Source organism: Equus caballus, chromosome 8, assembly GCF_041296265.1.
Source record: "Equus caballus isolate H_3958 breed thoroughbred chromosome 8, TB-T2T, whole genome shotgun sequence".
NCBI classification, from domain to species: Eukaryota; Metazoa; Chordata; class Mammalia; order Perissodactyla; family Equidae; genus Equus; species Equus caballus.
Window position 1 is genome coordinate 29363672 of NC_091691.1, and position 22847 is coordinate 29386518.

The 22847-nt window shown below is 43.6% G+C and overlaps 1 protein-coding gene across 2 annotated transcripts in view; it reads right to left on the minus strand.

The window, feature by feature from the left end:
• The window catches only part of TMEM132D (transmembrane protein 132D), a 596559-nt gene that overhangs the window by 181042 nt on the left and 392670 nt on the right, over positions 1–22847 (minus strand). For both annotated transcript variants that reach the window (XM_070275109.1, NM_001433547.1), the window contains 1 exon segment: positions 21290–21473. In XM_070275109.1, coding sequence (XP_070131210.1) covers positions 21290–21473 — 184 coding nt within the window.

Here is a 22847-nt window from a genome sequence, read left to right on the forward strand (position 1 = left end):
CCATTCCGTGGGACCGACTGATGGAACTCATAGCTGTGTTCACTGAACCTGTGAGGAACTATACAGAGAGAAAGGTCCTAGAATAATTTTCAACGAACAAAAGAGAACAGGGCAGCAAGTTGGTTATGAAAAGTGCAGACTTGTAAACCTGAAATGGACACCGACACAGGTTCAGAATAGGTTAAAAATATCAGGAGTGCTTGAACAAAGAGTTGACAGTCACCAGAAGATGCTACAGTTTCAATAAGAACACAGCACGTCTGAATAATCTTAGCTATTGATTTGTTGGATTTTTTTTTTTAAGATTGGCACCTGAGCTAACAACTGTTGCCAATCTTCTTTTCTTTTTTTTTCTGCTTTTTCTCCCCGAATCCCCCCAATACACAGTTGTATATTTTAGTTGTAGGTCCTTCAGTTGTGGCATGTGGGACGCTGCCTCAGCGTGGCTTGATGAACAGCGCCCTGTTCGCGCCCAGGATCCGAACCCGTGAAACTCTGGGCCGCCAAAGTGGAATATTCGAACTTAACCATTGGAACACGGGGCCGGCGCCCTGTTGGACCTTTTAAGTTGGACCAATAAACGTTGGCCATCATTTATCCATTCAACAAATCTTTCTGAGTCCCTATTATGTGCCAGTTAACATTCTAGGTTTGTGGATGCTGCATCAAGCAAGGCAGACAAGCCCCCTGTCCTCAAGAGGTTTAAAATATGGTGGGGGAGAACAATTCACAAGTGAACGTAAAAATAAACAGGATAATTTCAGACAATTGAAGGTAAAGGAAGCAGATAAGTCACGTGACAGAGTGAACAATGTCTTGGTGGTGGTGGCGGCGATGTGGTTCAGCCGACTGAGGAAAGCCTAGACAGAGAGCACAGAGTAAGCGATGAGTCAGCTGTAGACATGCTGGTGGAAGAGACTTCTGAGCAGGGGAACAGCAAGTGCAACCACCCTGCATTAAGAGTAAATTTCAGGAACCCCAAGGGATAGGGGTATGATGCTTGCCAGCAAGGGAGTCAGTTTTATGAGGGAGGGGCCATACAGAGAAGGGGTCTTTGCATCTTGGTAAGAACTTTGAATTTTATTCTGAGTGTGGATGGAATTGCACTTGATGGTCTTAGCAGAGAAGAAGGCTATGTGATGTGTGTTTTGAAAAGATCTCCCTAGTGGCTATGGAGAGAATGGATCGGGTGGGGGTAGGGGTGGCAGGAATGGAGGACAGGAGGCCCCTTATTCAGGGCAAGAGGTGACAGTGTCTTGAACTTAAGGAATAGCAGAAGAGATTAAACTCAAGGAAATACTTTGGAGACAAAGCTAACAAACAGGGTTATCAATTGGCTTTGGGGAGTAAGAGAAATCAGCACTATGGGAACTCTCAGGCTGCTGGTTTGAGAACCGTGTGGGGTGAGGTGCAATTTATTGAGATGCTGAAACCACAGGAAGAAAAGGTTTAGGGGAAAAGAGAATTTATTAACGTTTAGAAAGTGGTAGACATGGTATATGTGGGAGATTGCTCAGACAGTGATGAAATATCTCATCACGTCATTGTGGACAATAAGAGTAGGAATCTGAATGAGGGAGACCTATCATTTATTCATCTGAAAACACTTTTGAACACTTACTGTATATTACAAATTGTTTTAGATACTAAAAACAAACGTGAAACAAAGACAAAAACTTACTGTCCTCATGGACTTCTAGTTTGAGGGACCAAACAATAAACAGAAAATCAAGTAAAATAGATGGTGTGTTAGCTGATGTCTGGGTATGTTGCGAAGGCAGAACTATCAGGATCAACCAAGAGATTGGATGTGAGTCTGAGAGCAAAGGATTCCATAGTGTGGGTCTGAGCAACAGGAATGACGGAATTGTCTTTGGCTGAAATGGGGAAGTTTCCAGAAGGAATATGTTTGGAGGCTGAAGATCAGAGGTTTGGTTTAGGAAATGCTAGTGTGAAATGCCAACTGGACAGCCAAGAGCAGTTGTGGGGCCTGGAGTTCAGGGAAGAATTGCAGGCTGGAGACACACATTTTGACATTATCTGTGAAGAGAGTATATTTAACATCACAAGAAAGGATGAAACCGCCAAAGGATTCCCAGCAGGCAGAAAAGGATCCTCAAGACTGTTCCCCAGAGCAGAACAGGTAGGTAGATGAGAAGGAACAAGTGAAGGAGGTGAGGAAAAAGTAGCCCATGAGTTAGGGAGAAAAGCTGAAGAGCATGTTGTCTCAGCAACTTTGGAATTCCATGGAGGGTGCTGACCTCACTCCTGTTCTGTTTAGAAAGTCAATCAATAAATTGAATGAGGAAATTGATAGCATGCTATCCACAGTCATACATGACTTAAAGCTGAGAGTTATCATAAGGCTCAATCACAGATTTAGCATCCTAAAATATTTCAACAGGCTGGAATGATGATGGACTGTGTCCAACAAGATTAGATTTTTGAGAGAAATGCCAAATCTCGCTTCCTGGCTCAAAACTCTCACTATCCTAGACCAATCATAGTTAAGATGCAGCTGAGGACCAGCTGTGAGACAGCAAAGAGATTTATGGAATTGGGAGTCAACAATGCCATGTGGCTTCTCAAGAGGAGTCGCAGCAAACTGGCTGGCATTAATGGCGATACGGTGCCCAAAATGAGACAGTAAAGCCCAGCTCAACTCTCTTCTTTGTCAGCTCACACACTGAGCACCATTATCAGTCCTGGGACTATAAATTAAGTTTGGGACCAAAATTGAGACTGATGGACAATTGAAGGCTGAAAAGAAGAGAAACTGTCATCTCCAAGGACAGTCATCAACCCAAGGGTGTTTAGAGAAGAATGCCCAGCACAGGCAGAGAATAACAGTTGAAAGAACTGAGGGATATTTACAACTGAGAAAGACACACTTTGTGGGAGATTGTGCTGTGGATCTCCCAACTCCGTCTTAGCCAGGGAAAACTACACTCTCCGGCCCTCTTATAGTTAAGAAGGACTAGAAGAAGATGCTACTGGAAGAGGCTGGGAAGGTAGGCAGGGTTTAGACCCCATGCGGCAGGCCTTCTGTGCCCTGTTGGGCATACTATGTCTCTTCTCAGAGCGATAGAAAGCCATTCCCAAGCTTTAAGCAGGAGATAGTGACACCAGCAAAGCTTAATTTCGAAACAATTACTATCTGCAATGTAGAGAACAGAGTGAAGAGGGATTAAGAGTGGATGAAACGTTTGTGATGATTTAGATTAGAAATGAGGATTATCTGAACTGTAATAGTGGCACTGGGCATGGAAGAAAAGGGTGGGTTTGAAAAGCAGGTAAAAGGCAAAATCAGAAGGACTTGGTTTTGCATTGGGTGTAGGATATGGGAGAGAGGGGTGTCAAAGATGACTTGGATGGGTGACAGAACGAAGGAGAAGTCATCCAGTAGATATTGAACATTACAACTCTCTCTAGATATATATATAGAGAAAGATATCACAGATAGCTGTATTATCTCTCTCTTTCTATCATGCATATCCATAACCATGCTTTACCCATATCTTTATCTACCATATCTATTTACATAGAATGGTATGGATTTCCTTAAGAGGTAGTGCATTATTCCCTATACACAGAGAAGATCAACAAGATGCCAGACAACTCCTCAGTGGGGATGTTGTAGGGGGGATTCCATCATAATATGGAAAATTCATAGGCTGTTTCAAAACATATTACCACTGATCTTTCTAAAAAAACGTCCAGAATTCTATTACATGGATGAGGTCAATGTGGCATTATTTCATAGATAAGAAAAGGGAAAAACTAGATAGAAACTGATAGGTTACTATGAGAAGAGGTGACAGAAACATGGGTTTTCCTTCCTGTGAGTCTCATTTTTGTTCTCTTATCATTCAGAAAGCTCCTAACATCAGACGTCCACCACTTAGTCACGTTACAGCCTGTTCTTTCATCTTCCACTTTGAAGATAAATGTATCCAGGACCATCGCCTGAGGTCCCCATGTCCATCCATGTGGGGGAATGAACGTTTTTTGTTCTGCTCTTCTTCAGGCACTCAGATGTGTCTTGTGTCATACATCATTCAGAGGGCAAATGTTGGCTCTCATTCTCACTAGCATAGTTCCACAGTTAAATCCTGGTGGTTAACAAGCCCCAGAATTTTTGTAGCCACGTGACCTTCATCAACATATTCTTTCCACGAGCCTCAGTTTTCCCATCTGAAAAACGGCCATGATGCCTCTCTTGTGGTGTTATTGTGGAGCACAAATAAGAAGTTTTGTAAAGAGCCTACACAGTGAAGCAGGCAGCAAGCACAATAACTACCTAGGTTCTCAGGAGAGGAGACAGTCTATGTCTTTTTCAGGGTTGAGTCCTTTCTCAGCAGTTGAATTGTCTGTTTATTAATATTCTCCAACTTCATTACCACAAAGAGAATTTCTTTACATCAAGGATGGGCTTTTCTAGAAAAGACATGGGTCCTGGGTTCCGTTTCTATATCTGGACTCAGACTACAAGGTTAAATTTGGCGATTGCATCTCAGAAATGAGTTCAACCTTTTTCTATCTTTCAAAGATGAATCTGTTACATACCGTAAGAGATGTGTAATATCTAACAATCTTGTTTTAGGTAAAAGAATTAACTGGCTACTCATACACATTTTCAAAATGGAAATGCAAGATTTATGGACAGAACTCTCAGATCTCTAGTAACACGCTTAGCAAAATCCTTTTCTTAATCATTCCATTGCTTTTCCGTATGTTATCTTATTATACTTGCATAGAACTACAAATTCATAAGGACTGATAGCCTCCATTTCCATTTTACAACTGTCAGGGAAACAGATCTGCCTGGAACACACATAGCAGTTTAAATACTTCCTTCTCCACAGTTTATTGCTGATGGCTTTAGGAAAAATAAGTTTGGTAAAAAGTCACTTTGAGCTGTAACTACCACATCCCAGAGGTAGCAATTCTGAAGAATTCTCCTGCAGGGCAGTCTTTGTGTTGTTTTATGATACAGCTGCTTCTTTTTTTTTTTTTTTTAAGATTTTATTTTTCCTTTTTCTCCCAAAGCCCCCCAGTACATAGTTGTGCATTTTTAGCTGTGGGTCCCTCCAGCTGTGGCATGCGGGATGCCGCCCCAGCATGGAGTGATGAGCGGTGCCATGTCCGCACCCAGGATTCGAACCGGTGAAACCCTGGGCCGCCGAAGCGGAGCATGCAAACTTAACCACTCGGCCACACAGGCCGGCCCCCTGATACAGCTACTTCTTTACACACGGCATAAAAAAAGTCTTTTCTTCCTATTACTATTAAGGTTTCTCGTGTTTTTACAATTAAAAAGCCTTAAATAGCAACTTTTCCTGCCTTTTCTGACCTAGTCATGATATCCTCTGACACACATGATCATTCCATTATAGAAAAATAGATAGGCATACGCTTGCTATGGCCGGGCATTAACACCAAGCCCTGTGGACATATTCCAAAAAGAAAAACAAACGAACACATATCCAGCATTGGATGAATTAACAAACCAAAGAATCACTGCCAGTGAGCCAAAGAAAACTGAACTGATTCTGAAGAAGAATGCCAATTCTTTAGGAAAACATGAGTGGAGGTAGTTTGGACTTGAGCTTAAAATTCTCAGATTACTCTGTTACATGTCTGATAAGATCCCTTTGATGGGAGGTTCACAGGTTAGAAATAAATACATTTCAAAGCTTTAAGTCTCGGCTGAAGCTCTATCTTCAACTTTTAGTATCAGTGACCAAGCCCTTTACTGAGGTCTCGACGACGAGGTATAACGGGACCAGTATGTTTGCCTCATTAAGGACCACGGTGCCACTGGTGATATCCAGGAGATGGGGAGCAGATGTTCCCTACCATGCACAGATGTATTTTACTAATGAGGATAGGTGGTGTGTAGGTTCTTTCTTCACGTCTATTATATTGATTTTTCAAGCACCTTTTCTGTAAGACATTTTTGTCGTTGTTGTTGAAGGTTTTAAGATTTGTCTTGTAAATCCAGTGGAAAGGCAGTTATCTCCTTCACCCCAAACCCTATGCAACTGTATTTGTCCTGTATTTTTCTGCTGTGGACTTTTCCAGGCAACTTCTGTGTATCAACATGTTTCCATTCCTTCTTCTCTCTTTCCTATCAGAAACCTGGTTGTACTCAAATATCCATCCTTACTGACAGCCTGTGGATCGGAGAAGGCTGACACCATCCCCCAGCTTAGCAGGGCATGTGAGATGACCCTGCGCCTGTGACGAGTTTAGGAAGCCTGCTGTGGACAAATCAGAAGATCTGGTGATTGTGTCCAATTCAGGGCAGGTGATGGGCTAATGTGGTACAGTCTGACCAAGAAGAAGGACTCGGAGGAGAGCTGATTTTCCTTCTCTGGCTGAATGTGAACCAGGCATCCCTTTGCTCCAGCCATTGCCGATGACCATGAAGGGAGAGTGCAGGGCAAGACGCGCAACAGCAGAGTAGGACCGTGAGACAGGCAGGCAAACACAGTTGGCCTCTGGGCTCGCCACGCCCGGAGGCCCCCTCTGGATTCCTCAGCATGTGACGTGAGAAGTTTGCTTGTTGGTAAGCATGCTGGAAGCGGGGCCCCTGATTCTTGCATTCTGAAAGCATCTCAACCGGCGACAGGCTGATACCTGATAAACACGGGAACAAGATCCTCAGGAGTCCCAGGATCTGCCGGCCAGAAGCTGGAGGCCCAGCAAAGCAGGTGGTGTGATTCCAGTCTGAGTCCGAAGCCCTGAGAACCGGGGAGCTGAGGGTGTGAATCCCAGCTCGTGGGCAGGACCAGATGAGATGAGATGTCCCAGCTTAAGCCATGAGGCAGGAAAAACGGGCAAATTCCTTCTTTTTTCAGCCTATATTATATATGTGTGCATATGTATATTATGTATATGCATACATGTACATGTCTAAGTCTATGCGTGTGTATACGTCTATCTATATATATGTCTACGTCTGTGTGTGTGTGGGTATATATATATATATATATATATATATATAAAAATATATACATTTATCCTGTTGGTTCTGTTTCTCTGGAGAATCCTGACTCTGAGACAAGAGGGGAGGAAGGAAGGGGGCAGAGGGAAGAGAGAGAACAGGAGGGGAGAAAGAAAGTCTCTCACCAAAGTAAGGTTAAGGAAGAAATGTCTTCCACATTTGCATTCATAGACTGCTCTTTAAAGCAAAAGAGAAATTGAGTCTGAGGATGAAGCAATCACGTGTGTTTAGGCTAAGTTTAACGGGTAATTTAGTCATACCGCTGAAAAGACTCATTGACTCAAACTCAAAAGACAGATTTTTCTTGTAATTTGCCCATATTGTAAAGTTCTAAGCTGTATTTACCACCCATCACACTAAGATTATAGAGAAAAGAGCTTGTGGAATTGTTTCCTAAAATGGACTTTTCTTTAACTGTATACCACTCATATTTCAACATCTATTGAAATTTCCAGGTTTCTTAGCATCTGTCAAGAAAATAATGTTTTTTTCTTGATAACTTCTGAGATAAAGAACACTGGAAAAATAGTTAAGTCCCATATGAGAAAAACCCTACTTTGTGAAAAAGCATATTTTAATGTGCCAGTTTCAAAATTATTCAAAATAATTTTTTCTCATTAGGGCCAACACGTAATTACCCACACATTGATATTTGGGTTCTTCATGGTTTGTATTGAAATGGGAATTCTCTACATTCCCATATATAGTACTTTATAGCCAATACTGGTGAATGCTGAGTGGCTTCTCATCTAAGATAAACACATTTTAAAAGAAAGACGCAAAGCTTCCCTTTAGACTCTCTTATTTGGAGCTGTTCTTCGTGTGATGTTCTATTACACGACATCTGCATCTTAAAGTCTTCATTTCTTATTCAAAAGACAACAGTTGCTTCGTGCACTTCTTGAAAATACTCCTGGATGGTGGAGTCATGGGGTTTTGTAGAAGCTACGTAGTCAGACATCTGAAATCTCAGTCTTATCTAATCGGTTTGATCTGGGATGATGAAGCACATTTCTTTGCAGAGCAAATCTTCAAAATCTATGAAAGTTGACCTCCACGGGGCAAAATAAAAAGACAGAGTAGAATCCACTTGTGTCCTTCCAGCATTCATTTCTTTCTGCTCCCATTAAGGCCACAGATATTCCTTTGGGGAACCATTTCTCCTCTCCTGGATTTGGAAAAATGAGGATGTGAGATCTGGACAGGCTACAGCATTTTGTACCAAGAGCGGATCCAGCCTGAAGGTGTAGCTGGTTCCTGGATGAGAACAGGTATGAGAGAATTTCAGGATTTCAGACTTGGATCTCAGGTGACATCACGTAACTTTTTGGAGTAAAACAGGTCAGAAGCTAGTTTTTGGAACTTGAGGTTACATGTGTTTGGGAGACTTGGCTGGTTGTTTTGCAACATCTGGTCTACCTGGGACTTCATTTCCCAGCATTCCCAGGCATGACCATGTGATTAAGTCCTGACCAATGAGATGTAAGCAGAAGTGTTGTGTGAGGCTCCCAGAGAGACTCCTTACAGGAAGCTGACTCTGATATATGTGACATTTTTGGTGCCCTTCCTCCTTCCTCTCTAAATCTGTAACTCAGACATGATGGCTGGAGCTTCACTAGCCATTTCGGATCATGGGGTGATTTTGAGAATGAAATCCCACAGTAGAAAGACACACACCCAGGTGGACCCTGGGACCCTGATGACCAGGAAGCCACCATATTTGTCTCAAAGTGCCTACCTCTGGACTTCTTCCATGGGAGAAAGAGAGAAACTTCCATTGTTTTTAAAGCCATTGTATTTTGGGGTCTCTTTCATGTAGCCAAATGAATTTAATCTTATACACTGAGCCAATAAATTCTGATTTCTGCATAAACCAGTTTGGACTGGATTTGAAAATGTTCTAACAGATTCACCATTGTAATTTTGTGCCTACCTAACAGGTCAGCTAAGGCTCCCCGTACAGAACACAGCCATTATTACTTACTATTTAAAATGTTACAGCTTTACTGAGTCTTTTTATCCCTATAGGACATTCGAAGTTTATTTTTCCTTAATTTCTTGGAAAACCTAGAAGAAGAATGTGGAAAAACAATAATAACTACTTCAATATTGTGTGCTAGTATCCCCAAACATACCTTCTTTCTTGTTGTTGTTGTACGACTAGCAGCAAGAGTATTCACTGTACTGCCACTAAGTGTCAGACCCTTTGCCAAATATTCTACTTTGACTCGTTAAATTTTACATCACCCTATGTAGTAAAATGCCCTCATCATCCCCATTTTACAGATAGAAGAGTAAGGTGCAGAGATGTTACTTAATTTGCCCAAGGTCCACACAGTTATAAGCTCTTGGACCAGGGATATAAATTCAGCTCCATCTGATTCATTCCATACCACCAGCATATTGATGGAGCTTCTACCGTGGGCCGGAAACTGGCCTAAGTACTACAAATACAGCATGAACCCCACAGCAGTGCCCCTACCCCCTTGGTGTTTGTAGGATGGACAAAAAATCAATGTATGAATGTTAGAATCAAAAAATACCATGGAGAAAAAGTAAGCAAAGATAAGGGGCTACAAAGAGAGAGAGAGCATGCTCTTTGCACAGCCTGGTCAGGGAAGGCCTTTCTGATGAGGTTGCATTTTATGGACGAAGATCTTGACCACACGCCATAGAATGCCAAAAACTAATTGACTCTAACATATATGCCAGGTGGAGCTGGATGGTATTGCAAAATTACATGGATGGTGAGATTTTCCAAAATTTTGATTTTGGGTTTACATGGTCTATCTTGCAATAAACATAATAAGTTTCACAGATAGAAAAGACACGAGTGAGTTTGGCATTTGGTGTACGTGCCTGAAATGCATATGGATCATCCATGCAACCCAGCTTTTCTAAAAGGTGTTCTCACCTTCTGGTAGTTGCTGCCAGGATTTTGGAGGTTTTGGAGTGAGCCAGCCTTTAGAAAATAGTTCAAGGAGGAAGGAAACCTTGGCTCTGAGCAAGTGGAACCTGGGAATTAGTTGCAAATATGCTCTTAAATCAGCTTCCACTTCTATTTCTGTACCACTTTCAATTCTTTGATAATGAGGTTAATTGAAAGGTTAATGGCAGTTGTATTGCCAACGAGTTCTGATATTGTTCAGTGGATATCACCAAAGAGTGAGATGATGAAGCTAATCAAAGAATGGGAGGGATACTGAGGGGTACTAAGGTGGATTTAGGAAGCATAAACTTCATGAGTGTGGGGGATGTCCCAGGACCCTGAAAAGATGGAAGGCCTTCATTTGACTTTCAGGTGATAAACCACTGGAATGGTTTGTTCAGGAGGGGAACTAGCAAGCATAGGGCTGAGTTATCAAACCTGAAGTCCTGGGAGCATGATCAAGGGAGAAGGCAGACAGACTACTTGCTCTAGTTAACCTGAATCTCGTGGAAACTCTCCATGGAGTGCAATATAGTGGGAGATGTGCCCCTGTTCCCTGCAGAAAATACTCTTTTCTCCTGATAATGTCACTTTTTAAAATTGTTTTCATTTTAGGCAGCCCTTTGTTCAAGAAGGTCAACCTTTATATCATGACTGGACCATGTAGGGGGGCGCTGTTCTCAACCTCCAGAAGGAGAAACTGAGGCAAGGAGAAGAAAAAGCTCCGTCTGCATGAGACCAGAAATTGGCAAATTTTGGCCTGCAAGTCGTAGTTTTAGTACAGCCTGCAGCCAAGAATAGTTTTTATATTTATAAATGGTTGAAAAAAATCAAAAGAACCATACTTTTTTGGTGACATGTGTAAATTACATGAAATTCAAATTCAGCATCCGTAAATAGTTTTATTGAAAGCCAGCCACGTCCATTTGCTTAGATGTTACGGCTCCTTTTGAGCTTCAAGGTCAGGCCTGAATTGTTGCAACGGAGACTGCATGGCCTGCGAAACTGAAAATATTTACTGTCTGCTCCTTCAGAGAAAATATCTGCCAGCCCCATTGTTTTCAACTCCATTTGAGCTAATGCTCCTTTCATATAACAAATATTGACATGACAAATTAAATAGTGCTGATTTTATTATCCTGAAATATGAACCATAATGAATATAACCTACCAACACACATGCTTGAAAAAATCAATGTAATGTCTTAACTGAATTATAAAGGAGAAATAAAAGCAAATAGTTAATCTGTATTTTAATACATAAAATTTGGGGGCAGGAAGTATACTATAATACAGAATGGTGCATTTAGATACTCTCACTTATTTGTAGAAGGCACATGCATGGGAGAACTCTAAGTGCAGATTCAAGACGGTGCTTATATGCAACACAAACACAACAACAATGTCGCTGCTGTTACTTAACGGGAGAGTTGACTGACAGGAGTTGGCGCTTTTGACAGAGCAACACAGCCATTGAGAAACCGTAGCCTATCAGAGAACAGATTAGGGAATAAATACCCAACCTTCCTCTTCACCCTCTGTCTAAGCTTCTTCTGCTTTCCATTGACTGAACCCAACCAGAAGCCAGTGGATGAGTCAGCCCGTTTGAGGTCGTCCATACAGGAAAGACTCCAAGGGCATAGCACAGGGTGCAGAAGAGTGGAGAGCGGGGCCACAGAGCAAGTGGGGAACACACAGACCACCACCTCAGAACACAGCAGGACTGGCCCACAGTTTCCCAAGCCAAAACTTTAGAGCCGTACTGCTTGATCGAATAGCCACTAGCACGTAGGGCTATTGAAATTTAAGTTAATTAAATGACATGAATAATTCAGCTCCTCTGTGGTACTAGCCACCTTTCCAGAGCTCAGTAATCACATGTGGCTGTGGCTGCCATATTGGATGGCTCAGATCATAGAAGCCAGCCCTGGAGGTCCAATGGTCAAGATTTGGTGCTTTCACTGCCATGGCCTGGGTTTGTTTCCTGGTCAGGGAACCACACAACCCATCTGTCGGTTGTCAGACTGTGGAGGCTGCATGTTGCTGTGATGCTAAAAACTATGCCACAGTGTTTCAAATACCAGCAGGGTCACCCATGGTGGACAGGTTTCAGCGGAGCTTCCAGACTAAGACAGTAGGAAGAAGGACCTGGTCTCCCACTTCTGAAAACATTGGCCATGAAAACCCTACAAATAGTGGAGGAGCACTGTCTGATGTAGCGCCAGAAGGTGAGAGGATGGTGCAAAAAGACTGGGCAGGGTTCCCCTCTGCTGTCCACAGGATTCAGTCGTCTCCACGGGTAACAACAACAACAGATAACAGAGCATTTGTGTCACCTCAGAAAGTTCTACTGTACAGCACTGTCTAATCTAGACTGTGTTTGATCTCTTCCATTCACACTCCTTGTCCTGTCTATGAGCAAGGCCTGATTCTATACTTAGAAAGTACATCCCAAGACCTTCCATCTGTCTTTGATATCGTCTTCAATATCTCCATCACCACCCTAGTCCAAATTCTCATCCCTTTCCACCTGGACCATCAAAGAGGCCCCGAATATGGTCTTTCTGTTTCCATCGATTCTCCCAAATTTCTCTTCATAGCATTCAGAGTGATATTTTAAAAACAGATCGTGAATCTGATGAGATTTAGAGACAGTGACTCCGAAGTCCTGCCACACATATCCTGCCTGATGAGGGTCTGTAGCCCAGAGCCTGCCTCCTCTGACCTCGTCTCCCTGGCTCCCTGTTCCCCAGCTCCACTGGACTTTTTCCATCTGGAGCATACCAACCTGGTCTCTGCTTTGGGCCTTGGCATCCACTTTTCCATCTGTCTGGAAAGTCAGCTCTTCTTGGGTCTTCCTACATTGGATCCTTCTTGGCATCCCGTCTCAGCTCAGATGCCACCCCTACAGGGATGCCCCAGCCTCTTGGAGCTCACCTCACAACATCCTGTTTTATTTCCTTCCAACACACATCAATTCTGAATTCATCTTGCTTCATTATTTTTATTTACCACCTGCCTCCCCTGAGTGGAGTGTGAGCTCTGCTATATCCTCAACACAAAGCCCAGCACCCGGCACGTCGTGGGAGCTCAGTAAACATAGCCTGAATGGGTTGCCTCCTTGGTGCCTACAAAGTGGGTTACATCATGAGCATGTGTTCCCTAACAGCGACCAGTTGTACAACAGCAGAGGCTGTAATAACCAACCACAGGCAGCAACAGCAATGACTCCCCTGGTTTGTTTGTACCATGTACCTTTAAAAGCACTTGGCTGCTGCTCTTCATCATATGTCACCTCTGAAGAGGGCAGCTCATTAGGGGGCATCAAAGGTGGCAGAGTGGGCTGGGAAGGAAAGGCAGTGGCTTTGTGCACGATAAATAATTCATTTTCAGATGACTTTTCCTATTTCAGTAAGACTTCTCAATTTCACATTTTTACGAGTGTGCTTTTTTGCATTTCATTTCCCGAAGATGCTTTTGCATCTTAAACTGATCAATAGCCTAGACTCTGATTTCACTGAGGAGGGTGGTACAGTGGACTGGCTGCGAGCATGAACTCTGGAGCCCAGCCATCCAGAATCTAATTCCAGCTCAGCTTCTCAGCCGGGTCACTTGGGGCCATTCGTCAAGCTGTGTGCCCTCATCCATCTGTGAAGTGGGGATAAGCACAGTCCCAGCTTCACTGGGTCACTGTGGGGATTAGATGCATTAATGTCTAGAAGGAGGTACACAGAGCCGTGCCTGGTACCTAACGAACAGTAAGTATTTGGTGTAAGTATTGTGAATGCTTTTTGGGGCAGCCATGGCTACTCGACAAACACACAGAGCAAGAATGCGTTTTGGAGCAGAGATTTTTCTCAAGGGCTCTTTCAACGTCTTAATTTGCACTTGGTTGAGAAAGTATAAAAATGAAAGCAGTGGTGTGCTATGCAGTGTGACTGAATTTTCAAAAAGTCTGAGCAAAACAACAGAGGGTATCTGGCATATTAATTAACAGGCTGACACAGGAAAAGAATACCACAAAAAGTCAAATAAAAAAGAGCCAAGAATCTGCTTTTATGCCAAAAATAAAAAGAAATTTCATTATTGGAGCCAGGGAAGATAGTTTCCTGCCACAGTTTGGGGGCCTTTTCTCAAGTGCTCATCTCAGTAGGTGACTGTCAAGGCACTTATGTGGGCTGACTTCAAAACTGACGGGAGATCACGGACTCAGCGTTACTCTGTCTCCACAGACCCCTGGACTCGACAACGGTGGGGAGACCGTTCGCTGGGCATCTACTACGAGCTGGCCCCGTGCCTTCTGCCAGGTGTACAAACATGGAGAGCACATGGATTGATGGCAATCACAGTGTAGGGAGGAGAGGATCCAGGCAAGGTGGATGTGCCAGGAGACTAAGTCCTGAAGGGTCTGAAGATTAGGGAGGATGTGGTTGACGAAAAGGAAGTTCATTTTGTTTAAGAAGAAAAATGTATTCGATTGAGGAAAGCTTATTTAAAATGCATTTCATCAGAAGCTTTACAAGAGTAAATTATATGGTTATAAAAATGTGGGTGAGTTTTGTCTGGTAGGCGTAGAGAAATGGAATATTCTACTGAGTCATAGATTTAGGAGAACATGCCTTGATCAGTAAGATTTAAGAAGACGCAAACAAGACAAGAAGGGAAGATTTTATTTAATGTTTTCTTTCTTATAATCCCAAGAATCATACAAGAACAAAACTCAACATTCAATCGAGTCAGCGAAGGGGCCGCGGAAGTCTGAACTGCATAGCTCCCACTTATGGTTGTCTGGGTTCTGGGGACTCTTACAGGAGAAAGCAGCATCTGAATGTCACAGAAACAGTCAGTAAGGAATGGTGCCTTGGAGTCTAGCTGTCTCTGCTTTGGAAGAGGGCTTGCAGGTTGGAAGGGTGCCAGTGGGGTTCCAACAACGAAACGTAGTGAGGAAGGACTTGGAGGGTACATAAGGGACATGCTGAGCTTAGGTCATCCCATCATCTTGGTATGGCTCTTGCCTATTATGGCTCCCAGTGGTACGGGCTCAATCAGCAAATTAACTCAAGAGTGTCTCAATCTCCTGACTTGCCTACTGTACTTACTGATCACAGGGAAACCACAGAGTGGACAGAACATGAGTCAATGATGGTTGCATCTGACTGTGAGGATCAAGGGAGACTCCTCGGAGGATGTGGAGTCCGTGGGCAATACAGAGAGAGTTCCGAGATTCATCTGCATGCCCATTAGCATCACGTTTAAGGAAAAGCTCAAAATGGGGTACCAAATTGCACTTCACGAAGAGCACATGGCATATTCGACTCTTTGATTTTGTTTAAAAACTCTGTGGGCATTCCCCAAGGATCTGCAGGGCTGGGGCTGGCATGCATGTCTGTAACCTCATGTCACTGTAAATATCACGAAATGTCACCATCGCCAAATCTCCCATTAGGGTGAGAGGTCTCCTCTGATTATTTTCAAGGAGAATAGTTGTCTATCTCGACTGTATCTCCTGATTCAGTTTTATGTAAAGCCCCAACTCAATTCTAATAACTACAATTTGGTAGTCAAGGCTGGGACACGAAGCAAAATGAGACCCTCATCAGGGGTGCAACATGGGGGGAGGGCATGTTCCTACAACCCACAGGAGAGTTCAGTGATCCACGTCCATTTTCCACACTTACAACAGCAACCACAATTACAATACCTGAACTGCGGCTACCAACAGGAATGAAATAATGTTTGTTTTATTTTAAAAGGAAGAGGACGTGTTGATATGTTTTAAAGGACTAACTGGTGTGGTATTCCTATTGATAAATATCAGTATCATTATCTCCGAATCTTGGCAGAAGCTCAAAATACTGGTTTTAGCCGAAACTCAGGAAGCAGTTAGAGAGAAGGATGTTGAAGAGCCTGCAGAAACTGGGCCATCCACCCCAGAAAGATGTGTTCCAACTCTTCTGAGAATTGCAAACACCGCTCCCGGGAATCAGACACTGACATGCAGTTACAGATATGCACTAACTCAATTAATGTTAATGCACATTTAACGACCTTTCCTAAGAATTTTCTCCCTAAGGACAAAAATATATTTACCTACGAGATAGTAAGCCATCACTCCCTGAACAGAAGAAAATCATGTAATAAACTCATGGAAATACATGAACGGATTAAAAAAAAAGACACAAAAAAGCTTTTAAGGCCATAGACGTCAGGAAAAAATAGGCAAAATATTGAGGAAGAAATAAATGTCTTTTGGAAAATCAGCTTTGAATCTAAGTGCTTAACTGCATCTTACTTCCAAGGCTTCCTGGAGATGGAATTATACATCACACCAAGAACGGAGAGGCCACCAGACTCACCCCACGCGGATCCCAAATCCTTAATAACAGGCTAAGGAGCCGCAGCTGCATTTCCTTTCACCGTTACCGTTCTACCGCTTCAAGTGCGCTGTGTGTGGCTATGTGGATATTTGGAGCTTTTACAAGAACAAATAAAGCGGCCTTGTTTTTTCCTTTTGGTCATAATTAGGGCGACAGGAGGGATTTCCATTACGGACGAGATCAATGGATGTGACTACACGAAAACTAAACAAATACCCAAAAACTTCTGTATGCTAAAACATATGACCCGTGAGATTAGAAGGCAGATGATCACTCAGGAAGAATACTTGCAATATGTCAATCCAAACAGAAACAGAAAGTAGAAGGGGCTCACCAAGGGCAGGGCGGGGCGGGGGCGGGGACTGGTGTTGGGTGGACAGAGTTTCAGGGTTGTAACAGGAAAAAGTTTCAGAGATCTGTTGCACAACAATGTGAACATGTTGAAGATGAATGAATCGTACAGTTAAAAGTGGTAAAGACAGTAAATTTAATGTTATGTGTTTTTTATCACAATAAAAATGTTTTTTATGACAAAATAATAATAAGTTGAATTCCCAATAGAAAAAGAAGGTGGGCTAAGAACAAATGTTTAATACAGAAATAAAGAATGCAACCATAAAAGGGCAAATTAAGGCAACACTGAGATATGATTTTTGCTTAGTAAATTGCCCATTTTTTAATTTTAATGTTCTGTGTTGGTGAAGTTGCAGGGAAATGGGTACCAGTATCACAGCAGGTGGAATGGTAAATTGGTTAAACTTTTGAAGGCCGTTTGGCAACTGTTATCAAAAAATATTACAATATTGCATAACCTTTGATTCAAATTTATTTCTAAACGTTTATCTCGGGAAATCAATCAGAGATGTGTGCCAAGAATTGTGTACAAAAGTGTAAACCCTAGGATGCTTTATAACAGAAAGTCTCTCAAACATTTTAAGTGTTTTGGTGGCATCACGGAGATCCGTGGGGAACTTTTGGACTGGGCCCCAAACTACGACTCATCTTTTACTCTGGTCTTTCCTTCACAACTACGTCCAGTGCATTGGAAAGTCCCGTCATCTGCCCACTAAGCAGTCTCCTAAAACAGTGCACTTCTCTTTTCTCCACTGCTACGACTGTGCGGTCCAGGATAGCATCAGTGTGGCCTCACTTGCATTCTTTCCTGCTTCCTCCGTAATATACTCGTGGCTGGACACATGGCCTCCTAGGGTGAAGCTCACTCTCCCAGCCTCCCTTGTGGCCACATGTGGTCACTCGGCTGAGCTCATGGATCATAGGATGGGAGCAGAGGCGGAGTATTCAGAGAAGGGTCACGTCCTCGATGCACACTCCGCACATGTCCCCTTGGCCTATTCCTGCTGGCTGCCATGTGGACACGGCTGTTATTCATTGGGGACCATGGGGATGAGGTCAATATGTTTGGGGTCACTCAGCAACAGGATAGAGGGAGGCTATGTCCTATCTCCTAGCCCCCTAGAGCCACCAGATAGGCCCCAGGCTGCTGACATTCAGACAAGAAGGTGGGGACAAGTAAATTTCAAGCTCATTACAGCACCCAAGGTACAGTCCCTACCACTCTAATGCCCCTCTTGCCCTCCCAGATCCACTCTCCGCGGACAGCCAGAGTGTTCTCCTCAGGCATAAATCGTCCATGTGACTCCCTTGCCTAAAGCCTTCCGGGGGCCTCCCACCTCATTCAAAGACCCACCTCCTTCCTCCAGCTCACAAGCTCCAGTGTGGCCCTGATCTCAGCTCAAAGCACCCTCTCCTCACCATCACGGTCCTGGGGAGCTGGCTTTCCTTCTTTTTCTCTAATATTTCCAGCGCTTGTGACACAAATGAATAGATAAATAGATGCATGGATATCAGATTCCTTCAAATTTCCCTCAATGAACAAACAATGAACAAAAATAAAGTGAAAATGAAACAAAATGGCAAAAGGTCTATTTAATGATGGTAACCTCCATGAACTGGCAACAACTTTTCACCAACAAGTCAAAGGCGAAATGAAGCAGCTTGGTCTGGAAAGGGGCTTCAGAACACTCCAAATACAGGAGACCGGGGAGTCAGGAGTCCTATTTCCAGGGAAGATGCTCAGAGAATATTAGTAAAAACTCATCAGACCAGGAGTGTTTTCATCCAATTCTTTCCACTCAGTTCCAGAATCAGTGAGCCTCTACACACTGCCCAGCGCTCTTCTTATACTGTGAGATACGGGGGCTGGGACCACGCCCTTTGCTGAAGGAATTTACAACATCATTGCTGGAGATGCTTTCTCCTGTGCCTTCAGTGAGGAAATGGTCCTCAGAAGAGCCGGCACGTACTCTAGGTTTGCTCTGGACTGGGCACTCTTTAAGCACTTGTGAGTAGCAATTATCTCTTTCCTCCCTTTATAGATGAGGAAACTGAGGCACAGTGATAGTAAGTATGGTTGCATAGCTAGTAAGTGGAGACTGATTTAGTTATATTATTTTGCTTCCTAGGAGGCTCATAAAGACGCATACAGGGGCGGCCCGGTGGCGCAGCGGTTAAGTTCGCACGTTTGGCTTTGGCGGCCCGGGGTTCACCAGTTCGGATCCCGGGTGCGGACATGGCACCGCTTGGCAAGCCATGCTGTGGTGGGCATCCCACATATAAAGTAGAGGAAGATGGGCACGGATGTTGGCTCAGGGCCAGTCTTCCTCAGCAAAAGAGGAGGATTGGTGGCAGATGTTAGCTCAGGGCTAATCTTCCTCAAAAAAAAAAGACCAATACAGAATCGAAAACACTCAGGCGCCCACACGAGTAACCTCTCTGAGCCTCAGTTTCCTCATGTGGAAATGAAGGAGAATTGTTGCAAATACTGCTCATTGCCTTGCAATATCTAATCTCCTCTCATTCCTTGAAACAGAATCTGATCTATGTGCTATGCTAAATAATAGATTTACCAGCCTTCCTTCCAACCAGGTAGGGCCGCATGACTAAGTTCCTTGCCAATTGGATGTAACCAGAAATATTATGTTGGATTCTTGTGAAGGCTTACTGAAAGGGAAAAGGAACTGACCCTGTTTGATTTCTGCATTTCTTAGGGTTTTTCTGGTCGGCAGAATTTGGATATGCTGGCTGGCATTCCATCAGCCATCTTGGACTGTGTGGTAAACATGAGGATGGAATCCATGCCCCTGGCTGCTGAAGCAGAAATAAAGATGGAGCCTGGGTTTCAGATGGCATAAGGCACCATGCTAGCCCTGGGCCATCACCCTTAGGAGTTCCTTTACACTAAAAAACAAAACACATTTGTACTTCAGCCACTATTAGCCACTGTAGAGTGGAGTGGGTGGGTGAGGAGCTCTCTTGCTTTCAGCCAAATTTAATTCTTAACTGATAAAAGGGTCAACAAGGTCTAAGCTGAGACCCTTTCTAGCTCTGCCATTATACAACCTTATAGCATCACACGATATCATAGCAAGAGAGGCTGACGAGAACATTTTGAGAGACCCGTGAGGGCAGAGAGAGGGGCTCTGGTGAGGCTCGGGATTCATGTGGGTTGTGAACAAGCGGTTTGGAACAGGAAACAGGAGCATTAGGCACGTTCTAGGTGGGAGAAATGCTGAGTGCAGAAAACAAAGTCAATTGGCTTTTGCTGAGCAAAGCAACGGAAGCTGCTCAGAGAACTGCTAAAAGCTCAACAGACCAAAGGTGCTGAAAAGGAGCAAATTCAAGTAATTACCGATTCAAGACAAACGGTCTTGCCATGCCCAGTGCAGAACCACTAATAGCCTAAATGACGGAACGCTGCTGTCACTCATGAAACAATGTATCAGGGGAGGCTCCGTGCCTTCAAAATTAAAGAAATGGTTAATGAGAGTCCTTATCAACGTAAGTACCCACACACCTTTATATCTCCTAATGAACAGCATTGTAACTAACTTGTCGTCACTAGGCAACTGTCCATGGTACCTTTCACTGAAAGATTGATTCCTGATGTCCTTCCATTACCACAGAATAACACCTGCCGATAGTTTCTAATAGATGGTGACGGGGAGGCACCAGGCAGTCAAAGGACAGGTCAACTCATACTTCACTTCTGACAGTAAAAGTACTTTTGTACCAAGGGAAAGCTCAAATTATTGTTGGCAGACTAACATGCCCAAGCATTTGCATTGTGAAAATTCACGTTAAGGAAAAACATTATTCCTTTGTAGGGGCTCTGGACGAGTTCCTCGGAAAGCCAGGCTACACAAGGTGTTGGTGTATTTCGTTCAGGTGAACACGGGTCATCAGTCTCCCACAGGCAATGTTTTATGTTGTGTAGAAACCAGGGGCTGGTCCTCTCCAGGATAAAAGCCCATCTCTGTTCCACAAATGCTGGGAAATACATGGACAGACTTACAGTCCTAAGCCTTTTAGATTACACGTTATAAATAGATGGCCTAAGAATGCAATACAGACAACTCTTTCCCACAGAGTGCTTTATTTATTTTTAAAATGAGTGCCAATATGCACAAGTTGACGTTTTACATTAAAACTATATTTATGGCCTCTCTTCAGAAATCAGGAGATCCTAAGAATTCAGAACCTGGCTTGGCTTTCCTGCATGGTGGACACTGGCGGGGGCCTTTACACTGGGTGGGTGTTTGCCAAGGACTTGTCATGTTCACTCATTTCCTTCATCTCTTTGGTCTCTGCAGGTGTACGTGTTTTAGATCCTTAAATAGACTGTATCATACAAACACACTTATTAAATCACCAATACTTTTCATATAATGGAAGACCCAAATCTAATACCTGGAGTTTTATTATTTTCTAGATAAGATTCTGAAAATATTCTTTAGGAAAAATTTGTTTGAGAATTTGCAGTACATTTCCTGGTTCAGTTTCTCCCCTGCCTGGTTTCTGGCTCACTGACCTTACCCCACCACGTCTGGGTCACAGAGCTGACTCTTTTCTTCCCCCAAGCTCTGCATTCACAGTCCCAGGTGGGGACATTCTTACCATGGCCAGTGGGATGATGCCGATCAAGTCCTTTTGGCTCACGTAGATCTTGGATACACCCAAGTCAGATGTGATGTCTCCTGGATATTCAACCTGCCATGTGACAAGCTGTGTGGCAGGTGGGTCACTGGGTTCTTCAATTTCTACGTCGATCTGCATGACTTCATAGGAGGCGCCATCCACACTGGAGAGAAGGAGAGGAGAACACCTTTGAGGACTGGAGTGTGGGCACACTGGCGGACAATGGGCAGCACTTCACTACTTCACACGTGTTCCCATCATCCCTGCAAAGAGCATTTCAGAGATGCAATTCCCAAAAGAGTAAACCACCTTGAACACGATTCGCGGCATTTGCCTGGCCTCAGACACCATCACTCAAGCTTCCCACTCCTGCTTTTTGTGAGTGGCTCGGCTTTCCTGGGGTGGGTGTTTGTGGATAAGTACCAGAAATGGTGATTGCATTTCCTAAATGCTTTCTCCCCCTCTCTCCATCTAGGAGAGTAGGATTCTTTCCCTCACTCCCAAAAATTTAAATGCTGCCTATACTGGATTTTCCAAAGCTTTAGTCTGTTCAAATTGGGTGCACAGAATTTTAAAGGTGTCTGAAGGTGGTGTGGTTTTGTTATCCAGTGGGCGTGAGAGAGAGTTGCAGAGAATCAGAGACGAGGCATGAAGAGGAGTTCAGTGCCACGGGGTCCAGGCTGATGAGCATGCAGAAGTAGCCAGATGTTACTTGGAGAGAGGAGTAATTGTGACAATTATTAGTTTTTAGACATTCTGGATTTCCCTATAAAAATGCATCTGAAATAAATCAAAGTTAGAATACCAGGATGATTTTCACAGCTATTTATGTTAATTTAAGGAACTGGCTGCCTCTCTGTCTCTTCGCAGTCAGCTTTTATAAAACGTCTGCTCTCCTGCGTGACAGGTAGGAAAAAGGCAGGTGTGGTGCCAGCCACTCCCTGAGGGAAGAAGTGAAGATTGTGCAGGTGGAATTGACAGAGGAGGCAGCTAAGAGAGACGCTTCTTAAGCCTTTGTGCCCAAAGCAGCTTCTACCTATCAGATCTGTCTCTAAAGATTCAAATTTCACGTAATTCTAAAACGATCACTGACATCTGACATTTAGGAATACAGAGTTTGGCCTTTTATATATGGCAAAGCTATTGAAACATTTTTATCACACCATCAAACCCATGCAAATTTATCAATAAGCTCAGAGCTAAATGGTGGGGCTCCCAGGGAGCTTTTTCCTCAAAGTAAGGGATGAGACAGAGTATTGGAATATCAGGGGTGACCATAATGAAAAAAGGATGAGGAGGGGGAGGAGGGGAAGGAGGAGGAGGGGGAGAGGAGGGAGGAGGGCAAGGAAGAGAGAAACGAGATGAGAAGGACTCTCCAAAGAGACAGCCCCAACTGCAGAGGCTACCTTTGTGCTTCAGCAGCAAGCCCTCCCACGGAACAGGAGTCGCTGCAATGGACTGTGAGCAAAGACTGCAGGAAGATGGCACCTGCTTTTCAAATGCTGCAAGGCTCACTCTCTCTTGGTTCCTGAAAGAA